Below are 24,946 nucleotides of genomic sequence, written 5' to 3'. Positions count from 1 at the left end.
AGAAGGTAAAAGATCGCAAAATAGGCAGCGTACTAGTAGGTAAGTACTATATAGGGGGAAAGATGGCGATGGGATTCGAAAGATCGATATCGCGATGGAGAGTGTACATGTACAGCGAAGAGATGGAGCTATAAGAAATCCAACCCTCAAGACTCGACTAAAGTACCGGTACCAGAGCCAAGACCTGTGCTAGAGGATATATCGGATTGGCTGGCTGGCTGGCTGGCTGGCTGGCGGGTATGGGTGGATGACCTGTCTCGAATGTCAATGTAAGTGGTACTTTGTAATGTATGTACAGTAGGTGAGGCTGCATGCAAACAACGTATACCGACTTCGATATTACATAGAAGGTATATAAGTACTTAAGTAGTAAGTATAGGTCTCCAAGGCTAACAGGTAAGATTCTAAGAAAGTATATATTCGCTGCAGGCACCAGGCGGATCACGACGACATTGATATAAGTAATAGGTATACCGGTATGACAGGTACTCAGATTGCGTACCTCGAAAGCTTGTCTGGTGTCGCACAGCCACGTTGGATGATGATGCCACCCCGTTTTACCCGACCCCTTCTCTCGAGCTCTCTCACAAATTAATATTCTACAAAAGGGGTCAGGCTTAGTTACGAATACTGCGATGTGTGGTATGAGAAATAATATGTGAACGAGTACACAGGAAGCCATACATGATCAAGTAAGGTAGGTAAGTACCTACTTAGGTATACTAAGTAGTATATAATACATACAATATAGCGTGTATATGACGAAGTAAGAAGTACTTTTGAGAATGCAGGATGATATCACAGCTTCAATATAAAAAGTAGGTATAAAGTAAACAAAAATAAATAGACCAAACTACTCCGCGCCCTGGTACTCCTGATAAATGAAACAGACAAGATGTAAGTACAGCATATACATCCAATAACAGCCGCTTTATGCCAAAGGAAAACCCTGGAAGGAAAGGGAAATATAAAAAGAAATAGAGAGAGAGAGAGAGAGAGAGAGAGAGAGAGAGAGAAAGTGAAGCAGTTACATGCATGTAAACGATAAACGAGCCGTTTCCCCTAAAATGCACAAGTCCTTAAATACCCAGATACTTAAGTAGGTAAGTACCCATCAAAAGAAAGATTCAATGTCGACATGTCGCTCAAATCTAAAGAAACTTTACTCGTCAGGACATCGTCCTCCGTAGTCCTATCGCGGACCCGAACGTTTGCCGGTCGGGGCTCTCGTTACTACAGGGTCGTAGCGACGCCTGCCGCGCCAGAACCCTCATATCCTTCGTGTTTTGCTGGGTATAAGTTCCGAAGTCTGGCACCCTCTCGGTGATGTTTACCCCCCTCCGTCTATACCGATCCAGCCTACCCGATTTCCAGAACCAGATACCCAAGCCCAATAAGACCCCCAATATCAAAAACGAGGCTATTCCGAACGCAAGACCGACGTATCCAGCGACAGTGATTGAATTGGCTTTCTTGTCGTGTTCGTTCGAACAACCAAACGGTGCGGGATTGCAACCGGCCGTCGAGGGCGATGAAGCTGCCAGGTAAAACTTCCCTGCTTCGTAGTCGACAGCTAGATAAACCTGCGACAGAAACGCCTTTCCGAGCACAATTGTATTACGGACGGCAGATTCCTGGAATATATTCAGTTCCGTGTAATTCCTATCAACAGCCCATGTCCCATTGTTATCGATCCCTCTGAGCGGATGCGCAAGCTCTTCATTCGGAATCACTATTTTGAAATCCTCGTCGAGTCCATTTAAGACGATATCCAGAGAGAATGCTCCTGGATTCCCAGCTTTGTATCTCCAGCCCGGTTCGTTAACTTGCAGATTTGGCAACCAGTCACTGTCCACCCTTCCTTGTCCGAGGCCTATACTTTCGAGTGATGCTAGCCTTCCGGAAGGGAACCGGAACAAATTGTCGTAAGGTTCAATGCATGCGTATGGATTCCGAGATTCCAGATCTATGAATGCTGTCGTTTTCATTGTTTTCTCGAACAGAACGTCGATTTTTTGAATCTCGACCCTGAACGGACACGGCCTGAATTCTGTGTCTTCATAGTTGATATCGAACTCCGCAAAGTTGCCTGCGACTCGAGATTGGTCGTACCCGCCCAAAACGATGTGACCGGGGCGAGGATTATACGGACTCTGGCTTCCTGCATCGAAGCCGAACATCAACCTATCGATGAACCCTTGATCCTTCAAGGCTTGCAAGAATGACGACTTTGGACCGAGTCCTAATTGTCCAAGATTAAACTTTGTACCATTTGTCACAACACCAATTTCATAGTTTTTCAATTGCGTGAAACCGGCGACCGCAAACTCCACGTCTCCAAAGGTCTCCACGGGTCCGTTTAGGTCGTCCCAAAAGCCCTCGACCCCACCGTTCACCGATGTGCTACGGCTGGTAAAACCGGCCAACAAAGTTCTGTCGAAAGTACCACCGTGACTTGCCTGACATGTTTTGTTCAGACTGTTGTCGTTGTTGCATATCTCCGAACCCAAAGTGTAGGTGGCATTTATAACGGTGGACGGAACAAGACATATCTTCTGACGCGCCTGACCTCTCGTGCCAACTTCGACTTGTAAGCCCCAAGCATCAACATTTGTGCAATTCTGAAGGTTGAGGCAGACGGGCGTGGAGCTTGTGGAACACGGCGGTTTCGCGCACGAGACTGTGGGGACGATGGCAACAACACCAACCAGGGCTGCTGCAATTATGCTGTACAAGATATTATCCACCATCACGGCGCTGGGTGAATGCTGGTCCCTTGAAAGGCGACAGATGGCGACTGCATGCCAACAATATCTTTAAAAAATAAAAATAAAAATAAAAATGGAAACAGAGGAAAAGAGTAAAGATGTGTAAACTGGAGAGACTGGAATTCTGAGACCAGAAAAGCTGCACCTACTCCTGACGAGCCAACCGAGACCAGGACAAAGAATGTAGCATGACAGTTGGCTGGCACATACATACAACTTCAAGACTAGTTCAGAGAAACCTGAGGAGGCACGGACTCGGCAATCCGTTTCTTCTTCTTCTTCTTCTTATTTTATTTTATTTTTTTTGCGTAACTTAAGTTAGGGGCTTATCATATTATAGACCAGCTCGCCACACGCACTGTTCACGATCCTATTCATGCCGGTTGGCTGCAAAATTACGAAATAGATTGGTCTTCCCGTCCCAAACGAGTTCTCAAATGAAGATCTTTGCAGTGCCTTGGCGCCCTGATGACAATGTTCAGCAAGTCACAAAACAGAGAGGTTCCCAAAGCAAGGGATATCTCTGCTGCGTCCACTTCCGGACCTTTGCAGAACTGTCCAGATCCAGCGGTCTATGAAGGCATCTTGTCCTCGCCCTTATCCCCGGCGACCATATTGTTGTAAATTGCACCGATTTCTGGACAAACCTTGCATGGTCTCATCGCTTAAGAGATGGGCAGGCGTTGATTGGACCTAAATCATGCCTAGAGCTCTTGAACCCGTTCGCGGATCAAGATTTAGCTAGCCTTGTCCGACGAACCCGATGGCGATCAGAAAACAAGGCTTCGGAAGGAAAAGGTTGGGGAAAATTCGGGGAATGCTTGGGTCCATATGTTATGTGCGGCTTTGAAGGAACTGAGTCGTCGGAGAGCTGAATGAATTATTCCAAACCAACGGTACACGCATATATGGCCAGGCATCACCATTTTTCAAGATTCGCATTTGAGGCAACGATTAGAAGGTCTGAACGCGGCACAGCTCTTCTCAATGTCGCATGGTCATATGACACCCTCGAAACGACGGAATATGCCGGAGACTGTCGGACACAGGATCGTTCATGCAGACTTGGACATGAAATCAAGGCCCATCCGGTCCTCAACCCGGCCCTGGTATTTTTCACGACGGGTCGATCACTCGGTTTGCCAAAGTGTCGTTATCTGTCAATTGGCCAACAGTGTACTGCCTCTAAGGTATCCTCACCGACCAGTTCTCGAGTCAACAGATAGTAAACGGTTGTTATATATAGATTTGCTGGCCACACAAGGCCATCTAAATGGTCTCCCTTTTTTGCTTTTCACTCCTCACCTCGAGGTATGTACAATTAAAAGATACAAAACGCAAATCGCGCAAGAATCAAAAGCCCAACGAACCACCTCTCTACGATTCTTCGGACGCAGCAGCACCTGTAGGTAGAAAATCAGATTAGCAGAGGCCTTGTTCGGATGTCGAGGTATGATAGACTTACCAGTGATAATTTCAACCAATTCACCGGTAATGACAGCCTGTCTGGTACGGTTGAACAAGATCTGGAACTTTTGGATCATCTCTCCGGCATTCTTCGATGCATTGTCCATGGCATTTCGACGGGCGGACTGCTCGCATGCGTGTCCCTCAGCCAAGGCCTGTCAATTTTGCTCCGTTAGCCCGATTTGTAAGTTAAATACATAGAAAAAGAAAGGGTTTTTTCCCTACCCAGTAGACTGCGTTTGCCAGAGAGAACTCGCGAAGGTTGGGTAGTTCCTCGTCATCGATTTCGAAAGCAGAGAAGTTGGCTATCGAAGATATTCATCAATAAATGTAAAGACAATATATATTTATTTTGGACAGCAATGTCAAGCCATACCGGATTCCTGGAAAGAGTCCACAGAGTAGGTCTGAATGGTTTTCTGGTCGTAAGAGACAGGGCTGAGGTAAGAGTTGAAGAGGACTTCAATGTTGTCGTATTGCTTGGGAAGCTGGAATATTTGGTCCGCGATGGCCTGAGCCTCAGTGAAAGTTGGGATATCCTTTCCTACGTTGGCAAAGCTCAAGACAATGCTCTGGCTCTTCTCTCTCTGCAATTGAGCCTTGCACTTCTCGCCGAGGATAACCAAATCGGCATTGGGGTTCTCCAACAGCTTCTTCCTTGTGGCCTTGGTCAATGCGGAATGGATACCACCACAGAGACCCTTATCCGAAGAGGCGACGACAATGAGGGTCTTGGCTTCCTGAGGGATCTTCGTCTCGGCCTCCTCGTAGACCTTGTTGGAAGTTTCACCAAAGGCCTTGGACTCGGTCATGGCTCGCATGGCGCGGTTGAGTTTTGTCGAGGCGACGACCTTCATGGTGTTGGTGATCTTCTCGATGTTTCGGATAGACTTGAGACGTCCCTCGATTTCTCTGAGAGTGGCATATCCAGCGGCTGGTGTAAGGGCGCCAACGGCCGGTCTATAGAAATGCACGCCGGATGTTAGTATATTATACGCAATGGATGATACATGGGCCGATAGCCGGAATCGTATGGTGGAGGGGTATAGTTTACCGGGAGACGACGGCAATGGCGGCCCTCCTAAGGGCGGGACGAGCGGCGTTGGCGAGCATTGGGTCAATTGGATAGAAGAAGGGCGGGGTGAAGGAGAGGAGAGGAGTGGAGAGAGGTCGTCAGACGGGGTTGAAGCAGAGGCTTTTTTTTCTCGGACGGAGAAGTTGGCACAGTCGAGTGATGTCGGTTCGGAGGAGGAGCCGCCGGCAATTTTCGTGACAACCGCAGCGGGCAAACACGTCAACTCAGCAACACAACAACACGGCAACACGGCAACACGGCAACACAATTATCAATTGCATACTAGCACCTATATGCATTCGAATTCTGATGGCACATACACTTCATTTGCATTCCTGATTCCCTCACGATGCCTCTTTGCGACGAATATATGACGAAGTATATACCTTAGGTAACTACTTACTTAAGTACTAAGTACTACCTAGTAAGTAATGACTAATGGCAGGAGAGTACCAGTAGGTAAGTACTTACTTACATACCCATACGTCCTTTCACCCAGCTCGGTCCTTAGCTTATTCCAATATATGTGGCGTCCTAAAGCATGTTAGAACACCACCATACATAAGTACATACCACCATTATTCACCTATACTAATGCTAATACATTCTTATCAGGAATAGATGTTAACATGTTTTGGATCGATCGTGTCTAACTACCACCCTACTTGATAGGTGGCCTAGCTGTGGGCGGATAGTGCAGTGGCGTTCTGTTCGGCGTGTTTGCCCAGCAAAAAGTTGACTTCAAATTTTTTCGCGCCCGTTCCGTCAGCAAAAAATTGACTTTGCCAAATTTCGACCTTTTATTTAGCCCTGCCCGCCGCCTCCTTCTCCTTCTCCCTCTCCTTCTCTCCCTCTCCCTCTCCTTCTCATAAACTGCTTCCTATCCTATCCTTCCCACAAACACCACCTTCACCATCCCCATCACCAGCTTCATTTCCTTTCTAATTTTCATTTTCTATACCCTCAAAAATTTCAGTGTTCTTTCCCTTTATAAATTTCTTATATTGGACGTTCCCTGTGCTGTGTCTAGTGACAAACCCGGTTCCAACTTGCAACTTGCTGCACAGCAAAGCACAGCAAGCAAGGCACACATAACAAAACGGCTAACCGCCTCATATAAAAATCTCCCATCCCGTCATAATCACAACTTTTCGACTTCTTTTACCCTGTGATTCTGCACTTTCCCATCTTTCTCCTCTCCGAAACTACCTCCACGTTGCCGTCAGCTTCGTCCGGACTTTTCGTCCGAAAGGTCTTCGGGTCTCGACTGGCCTTCGTTTCTCGAAATCCGTTTTTGCCTCCGAGTCTTTCTCCCAAACCGTTCCCTTTTCCCACTCATCGCTTCCACTCTCCTTCGACGCGTTTTCGCCCCTTCTCACGGGACCTCACATTACTGGCTACACCACCACCACCACCACCACTACCACAGCAAACAACACTCCCTTGTGCGTCGCAGATATCACCATCGCGGTCGCACCACCTCTCAAATACTTATTACACCTATTCGAAACTACGTTGCCATCTTTCGAAAACATTTAAACGGGCTCAAACAACTACTTCTCGAATTCCAACTCCTTCCGGACATACTATCCTGGAATCAGCTGTGAAACCCAGCCGCTCCGACATGTCTTCATCAGAGGATGAGATGCCTCTCGCCAGAGGGCGTCGAAAATCCAATGGCCGAGCTGTCCTTCCCGAAAAGATTGACCCCGCTGTGGATCGCCGAATGGAGGAAGAATCTATGGAGATCGATGCCGCACATACTCCAGGGATGGCTATGGACCCTGGAAAGGTTTCCAAAGTTATCAATGGTACTTCTGGCAAGCGGAAAGCTGCCATGAAGCCCGCCATCAAGGAAGAAGACGATGATGAAGAGTCGGATTCTGCCCCTTTGGTACGTTATCCCTCATCGCAATTTCGACAACATGTGCAGTATCATGCTGACCCGAACCTATAGTCTAAAAGAAGACGAACTACCGTCAACGGCACAAAGAAACAACTTGTTGATTCGGAAGACGAAGACGACATCCCGCTGAGCTCTTCAAGGAGACGATCGACAAAATCTATGAAAGAAGAATCCGAATCAGATTTCGAAGATGACGATGACGATGACGTTCCCCTTCAAAAGCTAGCCAAGGACAGAAAGAGCATCGAAAAGGCTGCCGCCAAAGCCACTCCCAAAAGCAAACCTGCAGCAAAGGCTACCCCAAAGACAAAATCCGCCACCAAACGTAAACCGAAGGACGAGACACCCTCCGATGCTTCCGACAGCGATATCCCCATCGCCAAGCAAAGAAAAACAGCATCAGCTAAGAAATCCAAGGTAATTAAAGATGAGGAAGATAGCGAAGAGCCTACCCCCGCCAAAGGCAAGAAGGGCAAGGGCAAAGCCGCAGCGCCCGCGCCGAAGAAAGCCGCCAAGGGTAAGGCTAAGAAGGAGGAGGAAGCAGAGGAGGAAGCAGCAGGAGCTAGCCCCGACGGTGAAGAGCAATCCGACGAGTACAAGTGGTGGCTCGCCGAGCAAAATGACGGAAACCAAAAATGGGAAACTCTTCAGCATTCTGGTGTCATGTTTCCCCCCCCTTACGAACTACTTCCCAAGAATGTCAAAATGAAATACGATGGTGTCCCAATCACTCTTGGCCCGGAAGCCGAGGAAGTCGCTGGATTTATGGCTGCCCTTCTTGAAGCACCCCAGGCTAGTGATAAGAAATTTCTCGACAATTTTTTCGCAGATTGGAAAACAGTTCTTAAGGAAACCGGTGGTGCAAAGGATAAAAATGGAAATACCGTCAAAATTCAGAGCTATGATAAATGCGACTTCCGCCCCATGTTCGAACACTTCACCGCTCTGAAGGAGGCAAAGAAGGCCATGTCAGCTACTGAGAAGAAAGAAGCCAAGGCAGAGAGGGAGAAGATTGAGGAGCCGTATCAATACTGCCTGTGGGATGGCCGCAAGGAGAAGGTTGGAAACTTCCGCGTCGAACCCCCCGGTCTATTCCGAGGCCGTGGTGAACATCCTAAGCGTGGCATGTACAAGAAGCGTGTTGCTCCCGAACAGATTACGCTGAACATTGGCAAGGGAGCCACGGTCCCACCACCACCCAAGGGGCACAAATGGGGTAATATTGTCCACAATCAAACAGCTTCGTGGCTAGCTATGTGGACCGAAAACATCAATGGCAACGTCAAATATGTTATGCTTGCTGTCACTAGTTCCTTGAAAGGCCAAAGTGACTTCAAGAAATATGAGAAAGCTCGTGAACTCAAGGTAATTTCTATTTTTCTTTTTCTTTTCAATTCACTAGTTGAGTGAGTAGTTCTGACACCTCGGATAGAAACATATTGAGAAGATCCGTCGCGAGTATACACAAGAGCTGAGCGACAAGCAGACCATGGTTCGACAGCGAGCCACCGCTATTTATCTAATTGACAAGTTCGCTCTTAGAGCAGGTAATGAAAAGGGTGATGACGAGGCGGACACCGTCGGTTGTTGCAGTTTGCGATACGAACATGTTACTCTTGAAGAGCCTAACCTTGTCCATTTCAAGTTCTTGGGTAAAGACAGTATCCAATTCGATCAGGTCTACACCGTCGATAAGCAGGTTTTCAAGAATTTGCGTATCTTCAAGAAGGCGCCCAAAGGCCCGGGCGATGACCTTTTCGATCGTATTCAAACAAAACACATCAATGAGTGGTTTAAAGAACATATGCCAGGACTCAGTGCAAAGGTCTTCCGTACCTACAATGCTTCCTGGACCATGCAACAAGAGCTTTCCAAGATGAAGAATATTGGCACCATCGCTGAAAAGCATGCCGCTTACAACGAGGCGAACAAGAAGGTCGCAATTCTCTGCAACCATCAACGTACCAAGAGCAAGATGCACGACTCCCAGATGGAAAAGAAGATGTATGAGATCAAGGCATTGATGTACCAGAAATGGAGGTTCAAGCAGATGATCCTGAACTTAGAGCCAAAGCTCAAAAAAAAGAAACCAGAGTACTTTAAACTAGACGCTGAGATCGATGACCAAGACTGGATTAAGGAACACCAGGAATGGCTTATCGAGGAAGAGAAGAAGAAGATCGAAAGGAAATTCGCCAAGGATAATGAAAAACTCGTGGCAAACGGCGAAAAGGAGATGAAAGCTTCTGAGCTCAAATCTCGCCTAGGCGCACTCGACGATATGAAGAAAGAGTTCGCGAAAGAAAACAAGTCTGGGAAGGTGGAGGCCGCTGGGAAGTCCCCGTCCGTCGAAAAATTCGAGGAACAAATCACCAAACTCGATGATAAGATTCAGGTCAAGACTAGTATGATGAAGGTATGTATCCTATCATTTCGAATTGCCTATACAATAACATCACTAATAAACCCCACAGGACAAGGAAAATACGTCGGAGGTGTCGCTTGGCACATCCAAGATCAATTACATTGATCCTCGTCTATCTGTTGTCTTTTGCAAGAAGTTTGGCGTCCCTCTCGAGAGAATTTTCCCTAAAACTCTTCGGGATAAGTTCAAGTGGGCCATTGAAAGTGTCGACGAGAACTGGGAGTTTTAACAAAGAAAAAAGCCTCTATTCTCTTGTATAAGTACCTAAGAGTTGTTTCCTAGAGGGCCGATTTATTACAATGCGGTTTCTATATAAGCATGGCTTTTTCGGCATCCCGAGGGCTGCCCCGAACCCGATATTCCTCTTTAAGCCACCCCACTGCATATTTCGGCAATTGGGTAAAGAGAATAAACCACTGCACCGAGATACCTTCCATTCATACTGTGACATATTACATTACACATTACACATTACAACCCCTTTCTTTTCTTTTCTTTTCTTTCCTTTTCAATACCTATAAACAAGTGTCGCCGTCCACTCGGAGGAGGTGGTTTTTCTCCCTGCAAGCAGATACTTTATAGATTTAGATAGCTGTAGCACGGCTTATGATTAGATGCTAATGAATACTCATGGGAGATAAATGCACCGGATATGCATATATATACACTGAAGAGAAGCGCAGCTTAAAGTCACCTCGACGAATTGTAAATAGATAGTAAGCTAATACGATTGTTACCGCAATTTAAGGGGAGGGGGGGGGAGAAGCTCAATAGCCTGGTAATTGTGATGTCGATTTCTTAAATAAGTGATGGAATTCAATGATAAACCAGGTACTATACTAACGATGTTCAATACAACTGGTGCAACCCGTAGCAAAACCAATGCCGCAAGCGATGTGAGGCCGGAAACCATCTCTTCGATATTCACCAACGTCACAATTGCTTCATAGCGGACCCGGACCGAAACAGGATTACCCTTTCAACCCATTCACTCATCAAACCTATCATACATCGCCATAAAGCGCGTGACCTTCTTACTCTCCCATAAACTATGATCCACGAGATCCCTCAAGAATCCGTGCGCCGTCTAGGGTCAACCCAAGTCATCACAGACCCTATCACTGTCATTAAAGTAAGACTTCCCTAGACCAATACCCATAAAATACACTTATCTAGATTTGTTCAATGCAATTAACCTTATTGCGGTTCATGCAACACAGGAGCTCGTCGAAAATGCGTTGGATGCAGGAGCTACATCTATCATTGTCGAAGCTAGTTCAGACTTGGTTTCTCATATACAAATAAAAGACAATGGGTGTGGGATTGATCCAAATGATCGAAACCTAAGTAGGTAGTTCTATGATGCTGTTCTCTATATATACACGGTTTATTGATATTCACACAACTGACTTTCTTGTTACATAGTGGCTAAGCCCCATTGCACCAGCAAGATATCTAAATTCGATGACTTGCTGGATGTTACCACCCTTGGCTTTCGAGGTGAGGCGTTAGCTAGCCTTGCCAATGTGTCTGGGCTACTTACAATTATCACTCGTGTAAAAAATGAAGCAATGGCGGTGGCATGTGAGATCGCCTCCGACGGATCTCTCAAAACGTAGCCTTCCACCCCCTATATATATACTTTGGCCTCAAGAAGCATCAAACCGTTAACTTCTAACTCCACAAATACCGTATAGAATATCCCCAGTTTCGGCACCAATCGGGTGTACCGTCAAGGTAACAAACCTGTTTTCCAAGTTTCCAGTTCGAAAATCTACATTGGAAAAAACAGCAGCAAAGTACCTGGGCCGGATAAGACCTCTATTACTATCATATTACCTTACACATCCACAGACTCGACTCCAATTTAGGTGCGTAGCGGCACCGCAAGGTAATAAAGGAAAAAAGAAGATTGAGACGAAATATGACGTTGTTTTTACTGCAAGTAGTACAAAGGAACAGGCGGTCATCAAGGCGTTTGGAGCAGAATCTAATCGGCACGGGCAGTGGATTGAGAGTAAGGCCGAAGATGGTGATGTTCACGTTGAGGCTTTCATAGTAAAGCCTGATGCCGGTATAATTCCAACTAGTTCGCCCTTCCTCGAGGATATACGATACTGAAATCGCAATTAATAATAGATACAAATCCCATCTCCAAAAAGGGCGTATGCGTGGCATACAAGAACCGTCCTTTATCCATCACTCGAAATCAAGGTTTAGCCCACTCTATATACAGCCTTTATAAAAAACAAACCAAACTGGCCTTTACTGCGAGGTCGGTCGATGCACCTACGGAGCCGTTGTTATTTCTCAACATACTCTCCAGCGTCGGGAAGGTGGATGTCAACATTGAGCCTGCAAAGGATGATGTGCTCTTTGAGAGTAATGAGAAGGTGATCGGCTGTATCAAGGAATGTTTCGAGCAAGTGTATGGTACTGAGGAAGAATTCAGGAGGAAAGGGAGGACCAATGACGACTTTAGCAGCGAAGCTACGAATGATTCTGTGGTTCCAAGCGAATTTCCAATCGAGCAGACACTCCAAAAGGCTCCAACATTCGTACCTGAGATATCCGGGACAGCAGAACAGCTATTAGCTGAAACTAGAAGCCATGCACCTTCGAGTTCCCCGCCAATTAAGATTAGTTCAAGCACGATTCGTGCCCAACATCAAAAACCCCTTGGTCGGAATCAAACCGCTCCCGAAGAGGTGGAAGAGGACATCCCACTTACATATAGTGAAATCTCCCAAGGCAGGCCGAATACCAGGAAACAGGAAGATGGATGGAGCTTTAGCATGTATGGTTCAGGAATCGATGAGGACGAGGATGCAGACTTCGTGGATATCGAAGAAATTATGAAAGGAACAGAAAGGCAACAGGCTGCACGGGGTATGGACTTCGCACGAAGATTAATCCACGACTAAGAGCTAACGAACATATAGAGGAGGATAGTCGCAGGGATAAATCAATATCTAATCCGTGGACGATCTCGAAGATGAATTCGCGGGTTACGCAGCAAGAAAAACAAGCTGATATCCCTCAAGCAGCCTCTGCGGCAAGAAGTCCTACAGTTCCGTTACCATCTTTTCCCTTTCAAACCCAAGGAAGGGAGATTCGGAGCTGTAACCCTGGGATACCAAACGCGATGGAAATCGCAAGTCTATCTAGTGCACTGGCTATCGCCAATACTCCGACATCTAACACTCCCATTACACGGATATCAGAGAGAGGGAACCTTTGGTACCCCAACTTTGGGAGCGATAATAACACGAGTTCTCCAAATAGACGAAAGAGATGTCTTATTCCTGAAAGATTGTCCGAAGCCGCCAGTACTTCCTCGTCTCGAACGGCACAGCAAAGTGCCCACCTTCCGGGTGCTCAAAAACCTGTTCGCAAATCAGCAGGTCCAATCGATACCTGGATTGGGGCTAATAAAGCAACTGAAGAATCTCATACTTCGTCCTTGGCGGGTGATGATCACGAAAGTGCCACTCCACTACCCATTTCCGTTTTCTTCGGTACTCCAGATTTAGGTACATCTAGTAGACCTGGGGACGGAGGACGCGGTATATTTCCATCTGCATCAGACAGAATGAGAGAAGAGAGAAGAGCAACGAACCCACAAATCGACGAGGAATGGAAAGAAGAAATATCTTCATCTGAAAATGACGAACCCCACCAACCAGAATTTGAACCACCAAAGAATTCTAGAGCTTCTGCATCCAAGCTCTTGATTTCTACCGGTCGGTCAAACCCAACCAAGCTCCCATCTACCTACAAAGTTTCCAATAAATCCTCCAAGCCACAGCCCGGAACATCAAAATTTCTAAGAGATGTCGAAGAAGACGATGTATTCCCTCGAAAAATGAAACTTTTAGTCACAACATTACCTAAATTTGACTTGCGTTCTCTACGCTTTCGTGCCCGTCTAATTGAAGACGACTTGTATGATGACGAGTATGAAACAGGGGAAACATGTCCCAACGAGTTGGAACTAAAGAAACCGTTCTTCTGCTTTCTAAAAAAGTATGTTGATGGTGCGGACTATTCGGATGATACGGAATTAGAGCTACTACAAGAGGACATCCTAGACGGAAGGGAGTTCGATTTAAGCTTCCAAAATCTTGCTAGTAGGCAGTTTGCCACCGCATAATATCTGACTGGAAATAACCAAATTCTTCTCCACCCATAGCCCCTATAGCTACCCTAATACCAATGGTATTTTATTCCCAGCTTCCCATGCCCCATCCATATGATACATTAGCATGCCCCTTCCGTTTGAAATTTTGAATTGGTGACCCCTTTGCATCACCTGGCTTGTATTGTAGCATACAAGTATTGTACTGCAAGCCTTTCATAGCTCTTCGTAGGTGGTATTTTGTATTTTACCCATCAAAATGCCCTTGAGACAACAGCGTCTCTAATCCTTAGTATAGTCTTAAAACTCATGTAATTCCTCGCTAAGAGATTGGTTCTCTTCATCCATCTTTGATAACCTTGATCAATTTCCCTTCTTCCGGGGTGTACCTCAGCCAAGCCGGAGCCCATCTCTCGTCGTACTTCAAAGTTGGCTCAAACTTCTCGATAAACTATAGAATCCCCGAAACCGTCAGTTCTCCACGAATCCCCATCGAGCATAGAGGAATTCAAAGAAATGGTAAAGGACCTCCAACTAGGGGGAAATTTAGGAGGGGTGCGTGTGTGTGTGAAATACCTCTACATCTGCCTTGCCCTTCTCCCCAGCAAAATAATAATACTCAAGCTTAACTGACCCAAATGCCCAATTCTGCAGCAGCTTCCTCATACAAGCAACCAGAACTCCAGAGCGATGTTTCCCCTTATTGGAATGTATCAACACCGGGAAGTTTCTGTTGTCGAGCAGAAGCTCCAATGCTAGCCGCATGCTCACGGGGTCATTTTCAACCTTTTCCTTCTCCTTTTCCTTCTTCTCCTTCCGTTCCCTTTCTTCCTCGAAAATCATAGCAGCGGCGGAATCTCTTCTTGAAATCGCAGACCCTCTTCTCGATATCGTTGTACTCCCATCTTCGTTAACGACTTCGGAAGCCGTATCTAGCCCATTTTCCAAAAGAGATCCATCTGCGTTGTCATCTGTTGCATTATTGTCACCCCGGACCTGCTGAACTCGGAAATGGAAGACCTGGATATTATTTTCCGCGACGAATCGCTGGAGGTCTGTGGGGAGATCCTGGTCGGCGAGGTAGATGATGGATTTTAGGTGGAGTTTTGATAGGAAAGGGAAGTTGAGGGGCATGGGACAGCCGGAGCGGTAAACACCCGTAGAGACCAGGGCGAAAGAGAGCGGTGGGATTTGCACGGACGGGGTAGGCGTTGCTGCCATGGAGGGCTCTGCGGGTGGAGATGGTGGTGATGATGATGAAGGCATTCTTTTGCTCTTTCCCTCTCTGTCTCTCTTTACTCTTCCTATCCTGGTATACTTCCTTGTCGTCTTCCTTTTCTCCCTTCCTTACTTACTTCCTTCCTTCCTTTTGTTTTTTGTTTTGGTTTAGTTATGCATATTGGGATGTTAGGAAACTGCTAGCTAACGTTGTCGTGATAGTATTGGATCACGACCCATTCGGGTCTGGTTGGCTGTATAGCTACAGGTGCTGATTCGTGCACAGATGATAAACTCCAACTGCTTCAAGCCTTCCAACAAAAAAAAAAAAGAAAAGAAAAGAAAAGAAAAGAAAGAAAGAAACCGATTGAGATATCGATGTAATATACACAAATGATAAGTAAAAGCCAGCCGGACTTGTAAGAACATCTACGGGAGCCTCACTCCCAATTGCTCCGCAATTATCCCCCGTTTAGCATACGCACTAGCTTTGCCATCAATCTCTACCCCGAAGGCCCGGAGTGCAGCATCACATTGTTCAACTAAATTTTTTTTTTTTCGCAAAGAAGTTTTAGAGTTAGCTATAAACTTAAACACTCAAACTACGTATACTTGACGTCTGATTGACTGATGAAATTTTTTTTTTAATCAGATCGGTTTGTATTGATATTTGTTCAGCGTACCATTAAAAACATTCAGATCATTCAAATTCCGGGGCATCGCGCCACGCAATCCATGCGGAACAACCGCTGGGATGAGAAGGGTCTCTGTTCGACCGAGATGACTGTTGTGGAGCTGTAGTCTCAATAAGGTATTCCTGCGCAACCGTACCGTTTAAAAACATGTCCAGGCGTTTGTTAATGTACTGCAATTCGAGGGAAAACATGCATACCGCTCTTTTAACCTGGCGACTTCTCTCTCAAGGGTCGCAACGGATTTAGCCACCTCCAGCACGGTGAGGACTATATTTGGTATCGCGGCTACTCGGTCGATTTCTGGGTTGGTTAGAGTTTCGAGCTCTCTAAGCGCAGCCGACGTTGACATCGATATGTCTGGGTGTGTATGATCCATTGGAAGCCTCAGTTAATTGTCAAACGGTAGAGAGTTTGGTACGCGCAAAAGGAGTGGGGGCGTTGAACAGTAGTACCAGGGAGAACCTTATAATTATTCGGCTTGATGAAGAAAGGAAAGATCTCGATAGAAGATAGATTTCAATTCACTGTCCTTATATATATTAAGGACTTATACCTTGTATTCATTGATTGCGAGCGGGGCTTAGTCTCGACAAAACCGCAGCTGATGATGTACACTGGTATCAATATGCACCAAATTTGCAAAGAACAGCTAATACGTCAACGTCGTCTATGCAACATATTTATTTGTAATCTGATTTTGACTTATGGTGATAATTCTATGTAGTTTTACAGCCTAGGCTATTAATAAATAACATATATGCAGCGCTCCCTCAGTATAAAGTCTCCGAAGAGAGTTTAGACAATAGGCGTAATAAATAATACCCATTATGGGAAAACCAAGTAATTGTGCGAAGGTTTTCCTACACCATCAACCTATCGCCTCCCAATAACACCAGCCCGATATGGAAACCTTTAATTGAAGAATAATAACGCCCGCTTGCTTGCTGGGGGAGGGGTATCAAGGAGTGTAGGTAATGGGGAAAAACAAAAGGAGAAAGAACTCAGGAAGAGATGGAAAAAGCCAGAAGAAGAAGAATATGTGATTTAAAAGGAATAATGAATAAAATGGATGTATAAATGTGGAATGCGATAAAGGGGGGAAGACGCTAGGAAAACAGAAATGTGTGAATAATACCATGCTTTGGAACAAGAATGGAGCAAGGGGCGATAATCGCTGTGAAACAAGAAACGGTAACAAAGAGAGGGGTCGCTGGGAGTAAAGAGGGAATAATTAAGCTCAAGAACGGAGACGGGTTCGGTTCAGCATGCCAATCCTATGTTCTATATTCAATAGAAAAAAGGCGTTCAAGAGACGACTTCGCCGCATTGCAAGCAGTGAATATCTTCGTCGATAATTGTGTCGGAATCCAATCCTGAATCAGAATCGTTGTCGCCTTTTTTGGTGACTTCCCTGATGCGAATTTTTCCCTCGAACAAGACAGCTGCGATGCCCTGGTCAGGCTTAGATGTCGATTTTTTGGTTTTATCACGGCTTTTGTTGGCTCCCTTCTCCAGGGGGGTCGGATTTGGGTCGGATTTCAAGTCGTCGCTGATTTTGGCAGTGAGGCTGGACTTTTTGTGGCGCCTGATAGCGTCCTTGATGATACACTCTTCGTGCATCCAGATTTGACATTCGGAACAGTTTACAATCTTGGTGTCTGGATTGTAATATCGTTTACAAATGCAAAATTGTCTGGGAGTCTGTAGAAATTTGAAGATATAAGTACATGCATATAAGCCTTGGTAGATATGAGTAGGGGAAGGGTATTTGAGAATTTACAGTCAATTGGCCGCTCAAATAATCAAATTGTTGGCGGTAGTAGTATCCCTCAATGGAAGCATCTTCGTCCTCCTCGTCCCATTCCTTGATGTCAGCTTTACCGTTAACGGTCATGGCATCGATGATATCAGGATGGTTGCTTTCGATGACCTCGTTGCGACCATGGTATTCCATCCGACCCATAGGGAGATCTTCTGGCCAATAAAACCACGCGATTCGCACGTAAACGTGGGAAGGGTCGTCCGCCCTGACATCGAGAACCTTAGCGATCCACTCCCTTCGCTCTCCAGGAACACCATCGTTCCCAGGGCGTTTAACTTCCACGATGTCACCACGCTTGAAAGTTATTTCGCTGTTGATGAAACTGCTGTAACTTCTCATTCTGTGCCATTTTGAGGGCTGGATTATTAGCTTGCTGATGATATCAACTTCAAATTTGGCTTTCGGCTTCTTTCTGTTCCTTGGTTGCTTTGGAACATCGATTTTGACAGTGAACTCGGTGGCTGCTAGTTCGAATTGACGATTGCTACTAGTGCTGCTGGTGCTCCAGGTATCCTCGTTGGGTTCTAGCAGCCTGGGTGCGGAGTTTGACCTCTTTCGTTTTAGAGCCATCGTACCTGAGGCACCTGCAGGTATCAGACGGGCAGCACTGGTTAACCACGTGAGAAGAAGAAGTAAGGGAAAAACACAGAAACTAGGCCGTGATGGGAGGTGAAGGAGATGGGATGTTGGATTGGATGTTTAAGTGATGTAGGAGGAAACAAAGAGAAGGTGAGTGATGATGGGAAATAAAATAAAAAAAAATAAAAAAAGGTGAGTGAGCTAGAAGGCAATCAATCTATGGCCAAATGAATGCAACACGCATTTTCACACACGCAGCCTGCATCACACACACACCACACACCCAGGTTATCGGCCAACCAAAGGCTCAGAACCGTGCAGAGGCCAACAAGTCTGAACATGGACAGGGCACTAGCAGGTATCTCGAGTGGCACAAATGCTCTAGATTCATACGGTCTCGGTCCATCGGGACATCTTGCTCTGAAGTTCTGAGGTAGCATGCATGCCCGGCTAGAATGTTTCGTGCTGTGCCTCTTTTCGTTTATTTTATGGAAATACGCTAGTGCCTAATGCCTGTTCGGATGGTACACCCTTCCCCCCCATGCAAGTAAGTACTTACATCGCTTGTGTCTAAGTACCGTGTAGGAGGCGTCAACAGTTGACAGGCATTACATCTGTCGTACTTTCTCCTCTAACACCCGGACCCACTGCTCCACTTGCTGCATGTTACCCCCAACCGTCTTCTCGTTCTCTCCGACTGCCGCCTCAACCTTTTCCAGTGCTTCTTTCCACTTGGTAATCTCAATTTGCATTTCCTCCTGTCGCTTCTCGACCATTTCAAGGGTTTGCATGCTCCTAGCTGCTTCCCCATGGACACTTCTCAGACTCCTGAGCCTGTCTAGAACTGCAGGAAGAAGTGGGGATAGCCTGTCAATGGTCTCCAGGGTGCCGTACAAAGCGTTTATCTTGGCCTCGTTTTCGGCGTCTGAAAGGTACGATGGCCCTTCAGGGAGAGTACCGGCTATCGCTGCTTCTTCCTCCCCAGCAGCGCGACGACTCTCCAGCGCGGCTTTCGCTGCCTTACGTGCCTCTGTAAGTTTTTCAGCATCAGAAGCTAAACTCTTAACCCTCCTCGCAGCAGAGTCCAAAGACGACGCGGATGTATTTGTAAGAACTGTGAGCTGCTGCGTAAGCGTCTCAAGTGACGATATGATCGCGAAATTCGTTGGGATAGATGCTAAAGACTGCGCTGAGGATATACCCAGCAATCTTTCCAACAGGGTGATCCTAGAGTCGAATTCCGCAACCTTGGCTAACGTGTGTGTCTTTTTGAAATGCGGTGAGTAAGTCACCGTATAATTTGCTGTGATCCCCGTAGATTCCACGATTTCACCCGATGGCGGGGCCGCTACCGCTGCCTGTGTGTTTTCAGGGTCAGTAACCGCCCGTGGTGGCACCTTGAGTCCATTAGCTAGCTTTCGCGCAAGGTCCGCCTCCGCGCCGCCCCCCTTCCCCTTTGCTGTCATTAGTTCTTCCATCACTTCCGCCAACCTCTCCCAGCTTTCTTCGTCGGGATCCTCCACTTCCCCATCCTCGCCCTCGGAGATCCCTTGTTCTAATCTAAACTCCTCCTTCTCCTCCCTCTCCTTTTCAATCATATCCTTTAATTCCTCCATTTCCCTCCTTAACCTAGCTAATCTCTTCCCCACCCGTTCCTCACCATCAATTTCACTTTCCCCTCCGTCATCATCGAACAGCTCATCCTCGTCATCGCCATACAGCTCCCTCTCCCCTTCATCCATCCGGTTTCTCTGTCGATTCAAAGTCGTAGTCCGGTAACTCTGCCGCTTCGATGCAATCCTGTCTGAGAAGTCTGCATCACTGGCGTCTACTTGTGCATTTTTGAAAACATTCCGTGCGAGTCGTGGATGGAGTCTAGGGTGGGCGATTTCGCGGTGCTCGTTGTCGTCAGTTTGGGAAGAGGCGGAGGAGTGGTCGCCGTTCCCTCGGGAGGGTGACGTCTATGTAATTATGAATTGTAAGTGTTAGAAAATAAAAATAAAAATAAACAAAGAAAGGGAATGTAAGTTTGATAGGGTAAATCATAGCGGCAGCGGGTATGGGGGTTGTCATACGGGGAGTGTGGAATCATCGGTCAGGTCGGGTGTCTCGAATACATCCTTCGCAGATGTGTCCTATCATACGTCATGTTAGTGATTGAATCAGAAAGATAAGATATTTTGATGGAATAGATATAGGGCTTACGATATCGGGAAGCGCCGAGTATTTGCGGTTTGTGGCCGCCATTGTAGAATAAAACCTCAACCGGCTGTTGGAGGGAGGGGGGGGTGGAGAGGTAGATAAAAAAAGGTTGAAGTTGGGAAGCTCAGGAAGCTCAAGCTTAATAGTTAAGGGGAACAACACACCGCTTTCATTCTAGCGAACGGGTCCAAGTTTTACGTAGTAGCTGCTAAGTTAGTGGCTGGTACAGATCCAGACCAAACGGCACGGTGCTTAATAGGCATGGATGAAATATAGATACTACTGTGAAGTATCGAAGCTAGGTGATGGTTGGTTATTAAATATTAAGTATGTTTGATAGTTATTGCACTAACTGTACTACACACACTATTCTTCTTGTCTATAATCTTATATATCTTACACACTCGCAGCTCAACAAAGGGAATCATCTACCACCATCAACCAATCACCTACCTCCACTACAAACCATCTCGACAAATGAAACGTTTATCACACGCTCTCTACTACATAAGAAATCAATAGTGCTCAATGGGAAAGAAATGGGAAAGATTAATGATGAAGAGGGGACAAGATTAATGTTCGAAAGAGAATGGTTGAATTAGAAGCAAATGAATTTATACATTCCCTAACTCATGGCTTTGGCGTATTGTACAGAAGGGTTTAAAAAAGACAAAGGAAACAAAAACACGGCTGGCTAAACTGGCATCACTTCAATTAATAGGATCCTCCGATGGGGAAGAGCTTGGCGCAACCGAAGTGGGTCTCGACACCGCCGTTCATGTTAGGATCCTTCCATAGATCATCACTAGAAAAAAAAGGGGCACAATGTTAGAATATGTATCAATACAAGGGGTGATGATGGAAGTTAAACTTACTAAGTGCTGAAGTAAGAAATGTGACCATCGTCGACGGCGTAGATGGATTCAATAGCGGCGGCTTGCTCGCCAGGTCCGGCGATAGCGTTGTTGATAGGAGCACCGCCGGATGGCCAACCGGCTTCCAAGCAGAAGGTCTCAAGGTTGCAGACGGCTATCAAAAAAATGAATCAATTAGCTAATGAGTCCTAAAATGAACGTGTAGACTGGCAAAATCGATTTGCTACGTACCTTGAGCTTGTTGCATCTGTTGCTTGAGGAACTTTCCGGCTTCAGCGGCGTAACCACCGTTGAAGTAGGGTTGGATGTTGACAGCAACAACGTCGATGACACCGCAAAGACCTGGGTTGGCTTCAAGGGAGGAGACGACCTCGGAGGTGGTGACCTTTCCAGGGTATCCAGCGGCCTTGAAGATTCCCTTGCACTCAGCGATGAGGCTGACGAGATCGGAAGAAGAGATGATACCACCCCAGACGGACTCGTTTCCAATGACGATAAGCTCGGTGATGTCCCATCGCTTCCAGACGACCAACTTCTCAACCTGGTTCTTGACATCCTGGTAATCATAAACATTGCCGGTCTTGCGGATGAAGACGCCCATAACGATCTTCAACTTGTACTTGTCGCAAGCATCAGTAATGTGCTCCAAAGCGTCGCAGTCAGGGGCATAGACACGGATGGATCGGAAACCCTTGTTGGCAACCTCCTCGATATCGGTGAAGATCTGATCACGGGTCTTGCAAGACTTGTCATTGTTGTACTGAGTGTAAGTGATACACCATTGTCGTCCAGTTCCAACGTTGCTGTAGTCGATTGGGCCAGATGGCTTGGTTGGCTTAGGGGTCTCAGACTTGACGGTAGAGGTCTTTGGTAGAGTATAGGCTGGGACTTCCTCCTTGGTGGTTGGGACCTCGTATGTTGGGACCTCTGGAGTTGGCTCGGGCTTGGGCTCAGGCTTGGTCTCAGGGGTATAGACCGGAGCTGGTGGCTGCTCATGTGGAGTGTAAGCAGGAGTTGGTTCCGGAGTAGGCTCTGGAGTTGGCTCAGGAGTTGGTTCCGGGGTGGGTTCAGGAGTTGGCTCAGGAGTGAATGGAGCATAGGGACAGGTGTAGACATAGGATGGAACGGTGACGGTGACGGTCTTGACTGGGTGGGTGTAGGTTCCAGGAGTGTAGGTTTCGACGGCTGGATAAGTGATGGTATGGGTCTTGGTGATAGTGGTCTCGTGTCCACCATATGTGTATGTTCCAGGGGTTGGGCACTCGAAAACGGTGCTGGTGAGGGTGGTGTAGACACCAGTTCCCGAGGTGTATGTGGAAGCATACGGACAAGTGACGGTGGTCAAGGTCTCGGTGACGACCTTAGTTCCAACACCGTATGTATGGGTTCCCGGTGGCAGGACGGTGGTGGTTGGAACGCAGACATACTCTGTGGAGGTCAGAGTGATGGTCTTCGCGGGGAAAGTGTAGGTACCTGGGGTCTCGCAGGTGGTGACCTCAGGTGTCGGGACGGGGACGGAGCAGGAGTATGGGACCGTCGTGTGTGGGGTTGGGACGAGAGTGACTGTAGACTTGACGTATTCGGTGGTGTCGTAGGTTGGCTTTGGGGCTAAATTAGATACAACATGTTAGATAAAATATCAAAACCAAAATAGGAATTCCCGTATTGTTGTTTCTCCACTGATCTTCTCCTTTCAGGATCCGATATCATCATAGTGGATATTTCTTCACATTTCAAGCAAATGATGATAATGACGATTATAAGTATATAGACATCACGATGTTTCTCGTGGTGTTTCGCTTTGTTTTGTTTTTGTGTAGCCACACCTTCCTCGTGGAGATGTGTTGTGTTGCACAAATGCAACAAAAACAACCAACCACCAGAACCAAAAGGATATTATCGTGAACCAACCGAAGGAAGGAAGGAAGGAACGATATGAAGAGGGGTGGGAATGGGAACGGGAACGAGATAACAGGAATGGGAACGGAGGATTGAATACTTACGATTGTACTCAACCCAGGTGGTATAGGTAACGATTTTGCAAGTCTCAGCATCCTGCGCCGCCGGGGCCTCGTAACCATAATTCCTCTTGTGGACATTGTGGTGGGCATGTCGTCGAAACAAAGAGCCGGCTTCAGCTCCCATAAGGAGAGCGGAAGCCGCAAGGGCAACAGCAGCGGATCTCATGATGGAGGATTTTGTATTTTCCTTCTATGCCTTCTCTTTCGAAGAATGAACTGAAGTGAAATTGGATTGGATTGAATTGAATTGAATGGGTGGGAAACTAGAAATTAAGTAGTTGGATATTATTCGTGTTGGTCGGATTTAGAATTGAACAGCCGCTGAAGGAGTGAAGCGGGAGTGTCTACTAAAAGCAAAACAGCAGGGAACGAGCGTCGAAAAGAATCGCGAGAAGGCGGTTCCTATACGATCAGAAGTCAAAAGAAAAAAGATGGGAAGGGAGAGAAAAGGGTGGAAAGAAGTCGGAGGGAGAGAGTTCCATAAAATACTGGAAAGCTGGGTGGAAGGGAAAAAGGGAAAGGAGGTTTCGCTAAGTTTGATTTGATTTGATTTAGTACAGCCAGTACAGCCAGTACAACCTCTTACCTGACAGGTCCATGGACATGGACATTTGTCTGTCATAGTAGTATTGTATCGCATGCAATGTAATGTAATGTAATGTAAAAGGTTACCCCTTTAATTCTCACCGGCCAATGCCATCAAAAAAGGCCCAGTCTCGGACCTGGGCAGGCCATGGCAGAGCATTGTATTCCAATATAAGGCAGGCACAGGCACACAGGCACACGCAGGCACACACAGGCACGGAGGAGTGGCCCAGGGGCAGGGGACGATGATGCTAAAAGTATGCAGTATGTATTATCTATCTACTAGCTAGCACACAGTTGACTGACTCGATCTACACCTGTATATACTGTGCATGGATGGAATAATTATATTCGATGATGCTCTCGGGAGGAGCCTCTCAAATAATAATAAAAAAATCACCTCTCGCCGACGCTTTTCGTATTCTTCTCCCCTTCGAGAGAGGAAAGTCCATGCATACATTTAACTAGTACAAAAATACTAATACTAAGTACCTATATATATAAATATGTAAAAGACGTTGGAGAGGCTAATGTTAGTTCCATGCAAGGTACTAATACCACCATCATTCATCATTCCAGACCACCAGAATTAATATTGTCTTTCCCGTCGTTGTTTTTGTTGTCGTTGTCGTTGTCGTTGTCGTTGTTCTTATAAATAAAACCCACTTTAACCAAACACCAACATCGATCACTCACGATTCTTCCTTTCCCACTGCGATTTGGGAGAGAGAGAAAGAGAGAAAAGGAAAATCACAGGTGATATGTGCTGGCAACATGCTCCCGGAACGGTAAGGCGGGTAAAAAAAAAAAGTCCAATTGCCGGACACCTTCAGCGAGATGAACGAGGTTTTGAAATTCGGCTTGGGGAAGGTCCTGATGGGAAATTACTCCATACCTAAAAATTAAACAGAAAGAAGAAAAAAACAACAGGGACAAGCATGAAAAAGCAAAACCCTCTAAATATCGCGACTCCGACAATCCCTATTGGGTCAGGGGTGTCGTGGGATAGAAATCGTTCGGACGAGGCCATTGGTCAGTGCCCTATCATTTTTTATTATTTTATTGGGTTTTTTTTTTTTTACTTTTCTGTCGGTAGGCTTCACCATCATACATACATGCATAGGTACATACATACATAGTACATACATACACAGCACGTACACACTACAT

At 46.3% G+C, this 24,946-nt stretch overlaps 8 protein-coding genes across 8 annotated transcripts; 2 read left to right on the top strand and 6 right to left on the bottom strand.

The window, feature by feature from the left end:
• Nucleotides 1-1,169: 1,169 nt before the first annotated feature.
• On the bottom strand, nt 1,170-2,750 carry AOL_s00078g67 (uncharacterized protein; the record flags this gene model as incomplete). Its single annotated transcript, XM_011123330.1, has 1 exon — nt 1,170-2,750. One exon carries the CDS (start codon nt 2,748-2,750, stop codon nt 1,170-1,172), a length of 1,581 nt encoding a protein of 526 aa, XP_011121632.1.
• Nucleotides 2,751-4,145: 1,395 nt separating this feature from the next.
• AOL_s00078g66 (uncharacterized protein) lies at nt 4,146-5,348 on the bottom strand (the record flags this gene model as incomplete). Its single annotated transcript, XM_011123329.1, has 5 exons — nt 4,146-4,171; nt 4,234-4,390; nt 4,461-4,540; nt 4,612-5,195; nt 5,290-5,348. The coding sequence occupies 5 exons, from the start codon at nt 5,346-5,348 to the stop codon at nt 4,146-4,148; spliced, it is 906 nt and encodes a 301-aa protein (XP_011121631.1).
• A 1,586-nt stretch (nt 5,349-6,934) lies between these two features.
• On the top strand, nt 6,935-9,870 carry AOL_s00078g65 (uncharacterized protein; the record flags this gene model as incomplete). The annotated part of the gene is made up of 4 exons (XM_011123328.1): nt 6,935-7,204; nt 7,268-8,581; nt 8,649-9,632; nt 9,691-9,870. The coding sequence occupies 4 exons, from the start codon at nt 6,935-6,937 to the stop codon at nt 9,868-9,870; spliced, it is 2,748 nt and encodes a 915-aa protein (XP_011121630.1).
• Nucleotides 9,871-10,692: 822 nt separating this feature from the next.
• Nucleotides 10,693-13,794, top strand: AOL_s00078g64 (uncharacterized protein; the record flags this gene model as incomplete). The annotated part of the gene is made up of 6 exons (XM_011123327.1): nt 10,693-10,773; nt 10,862-10,988; nt 11,067-11,256; nt 11,339-11,715; nt 11,781-12,530; nt 12,584-13,794. 6 exons carry the CDS (start codon nt 10,693-10,695, stop codon nt 13,792-13,794), a joined length of 2,736 nt encoding a protein of 911 aa, XP_011121629.1.
• A 325-nt stretch (nt 13,795-14,119) lies between these two features.
• Nucleotides 14,120-15,045, bottom strand: AOL_s00078g63 (uncharacterized protein; the record flags this gene model as incomplete). The annotated part of the gene is made up of 2 exons (XM_011123326.1): nt 14,120-14,230; nt 14,356-15,045. The coding sequence occupies 2 exons, from the start codon at nt 15,043-15,045 to the stop codon at nt 14,120-14,122; spliced, it is 801 nt and encodes a 266-aa protein (XP_011121628.1).
• A 1,952-nt stretch (nt 15,046-16,997) lies between these two features.
• On the bottom strand, nt 16,998-18,084 carry AOL_s00078g62 (uncharacterized protein; the record flags this gene model as incomplete). The annotated part of the gene is made up of 2 exons (XM_011123325.1): nt 16,998-17,393; nt 17,473-18,084. 2 exons carry the CDS (start codon nt 18,082-18,084, stop codon nt 16,998-17,000), a joined length of 1,008 nt encoding a protein of 335 aa, XP_011121627.1.
• A 617-nt stretch (nt 18,085-18,701) lies between these two features.
• AOL_s00078g61 (uncharacterized protein) lies at nt 18,702-20,340 on the bottom strand (the record flags this gene model as incomplete). Its single annotated transcript, XM_011123324.1, has 3 exons — nt 18,702-20,054; nt 20,169-20,228; nt 20,299-20,340. The coding sequence occupies 3 exons, from the start codon at nt 20,338-20,340 to the stop codon at nt 18,702-18,704; spliced, it is 1,455 nt and encodes a 484-aa protein (XP_011121626.1).
• A 669-nt stretch (nt 20,341-21,009) lies between these two features.
• Nucleotides 21,010-23,357, bottom strand: AOL_s00078g60 (uncharacterized protein; the record flags this gene model as incomplete). The annotated part of the gene is made up of 4 exons (XM_011123323.1): nt 21,010-21,100; nt 21,171-21,324; nt 21,402-22,778; nt 23,174-23,357. The coding sequence occupies 4 exons, from the start codon at nt 23,355-23,357 to the stop codon at nt 21,010-21,012; spliced, it is 1,806 nt and encodes a 601-aa protein (XP_011121625.1).
• Nucleotides 23,358-24,946: the final 1,589 nt, after the last annotated feature.

Source organism: Orbilia oligospora (assembly GCF_000225545.1).
Source record: "Orbilia oligospora ATCC 24927 unplaced genomic scaffold scaffold00078, whole genome shotgun sequence".
In the NCBI taxonomy this organism is placed as follows: domain Eukaryota; kingdom Fungi; phylum Ascomycota; class Orbiliomycetes; order Orbiliales; family Orbiliaceae; genus Orbilia; species Orbilia oligospora.
This window is presented reverse-complemented; position numbering and strand designations above follow the sequence as displayed.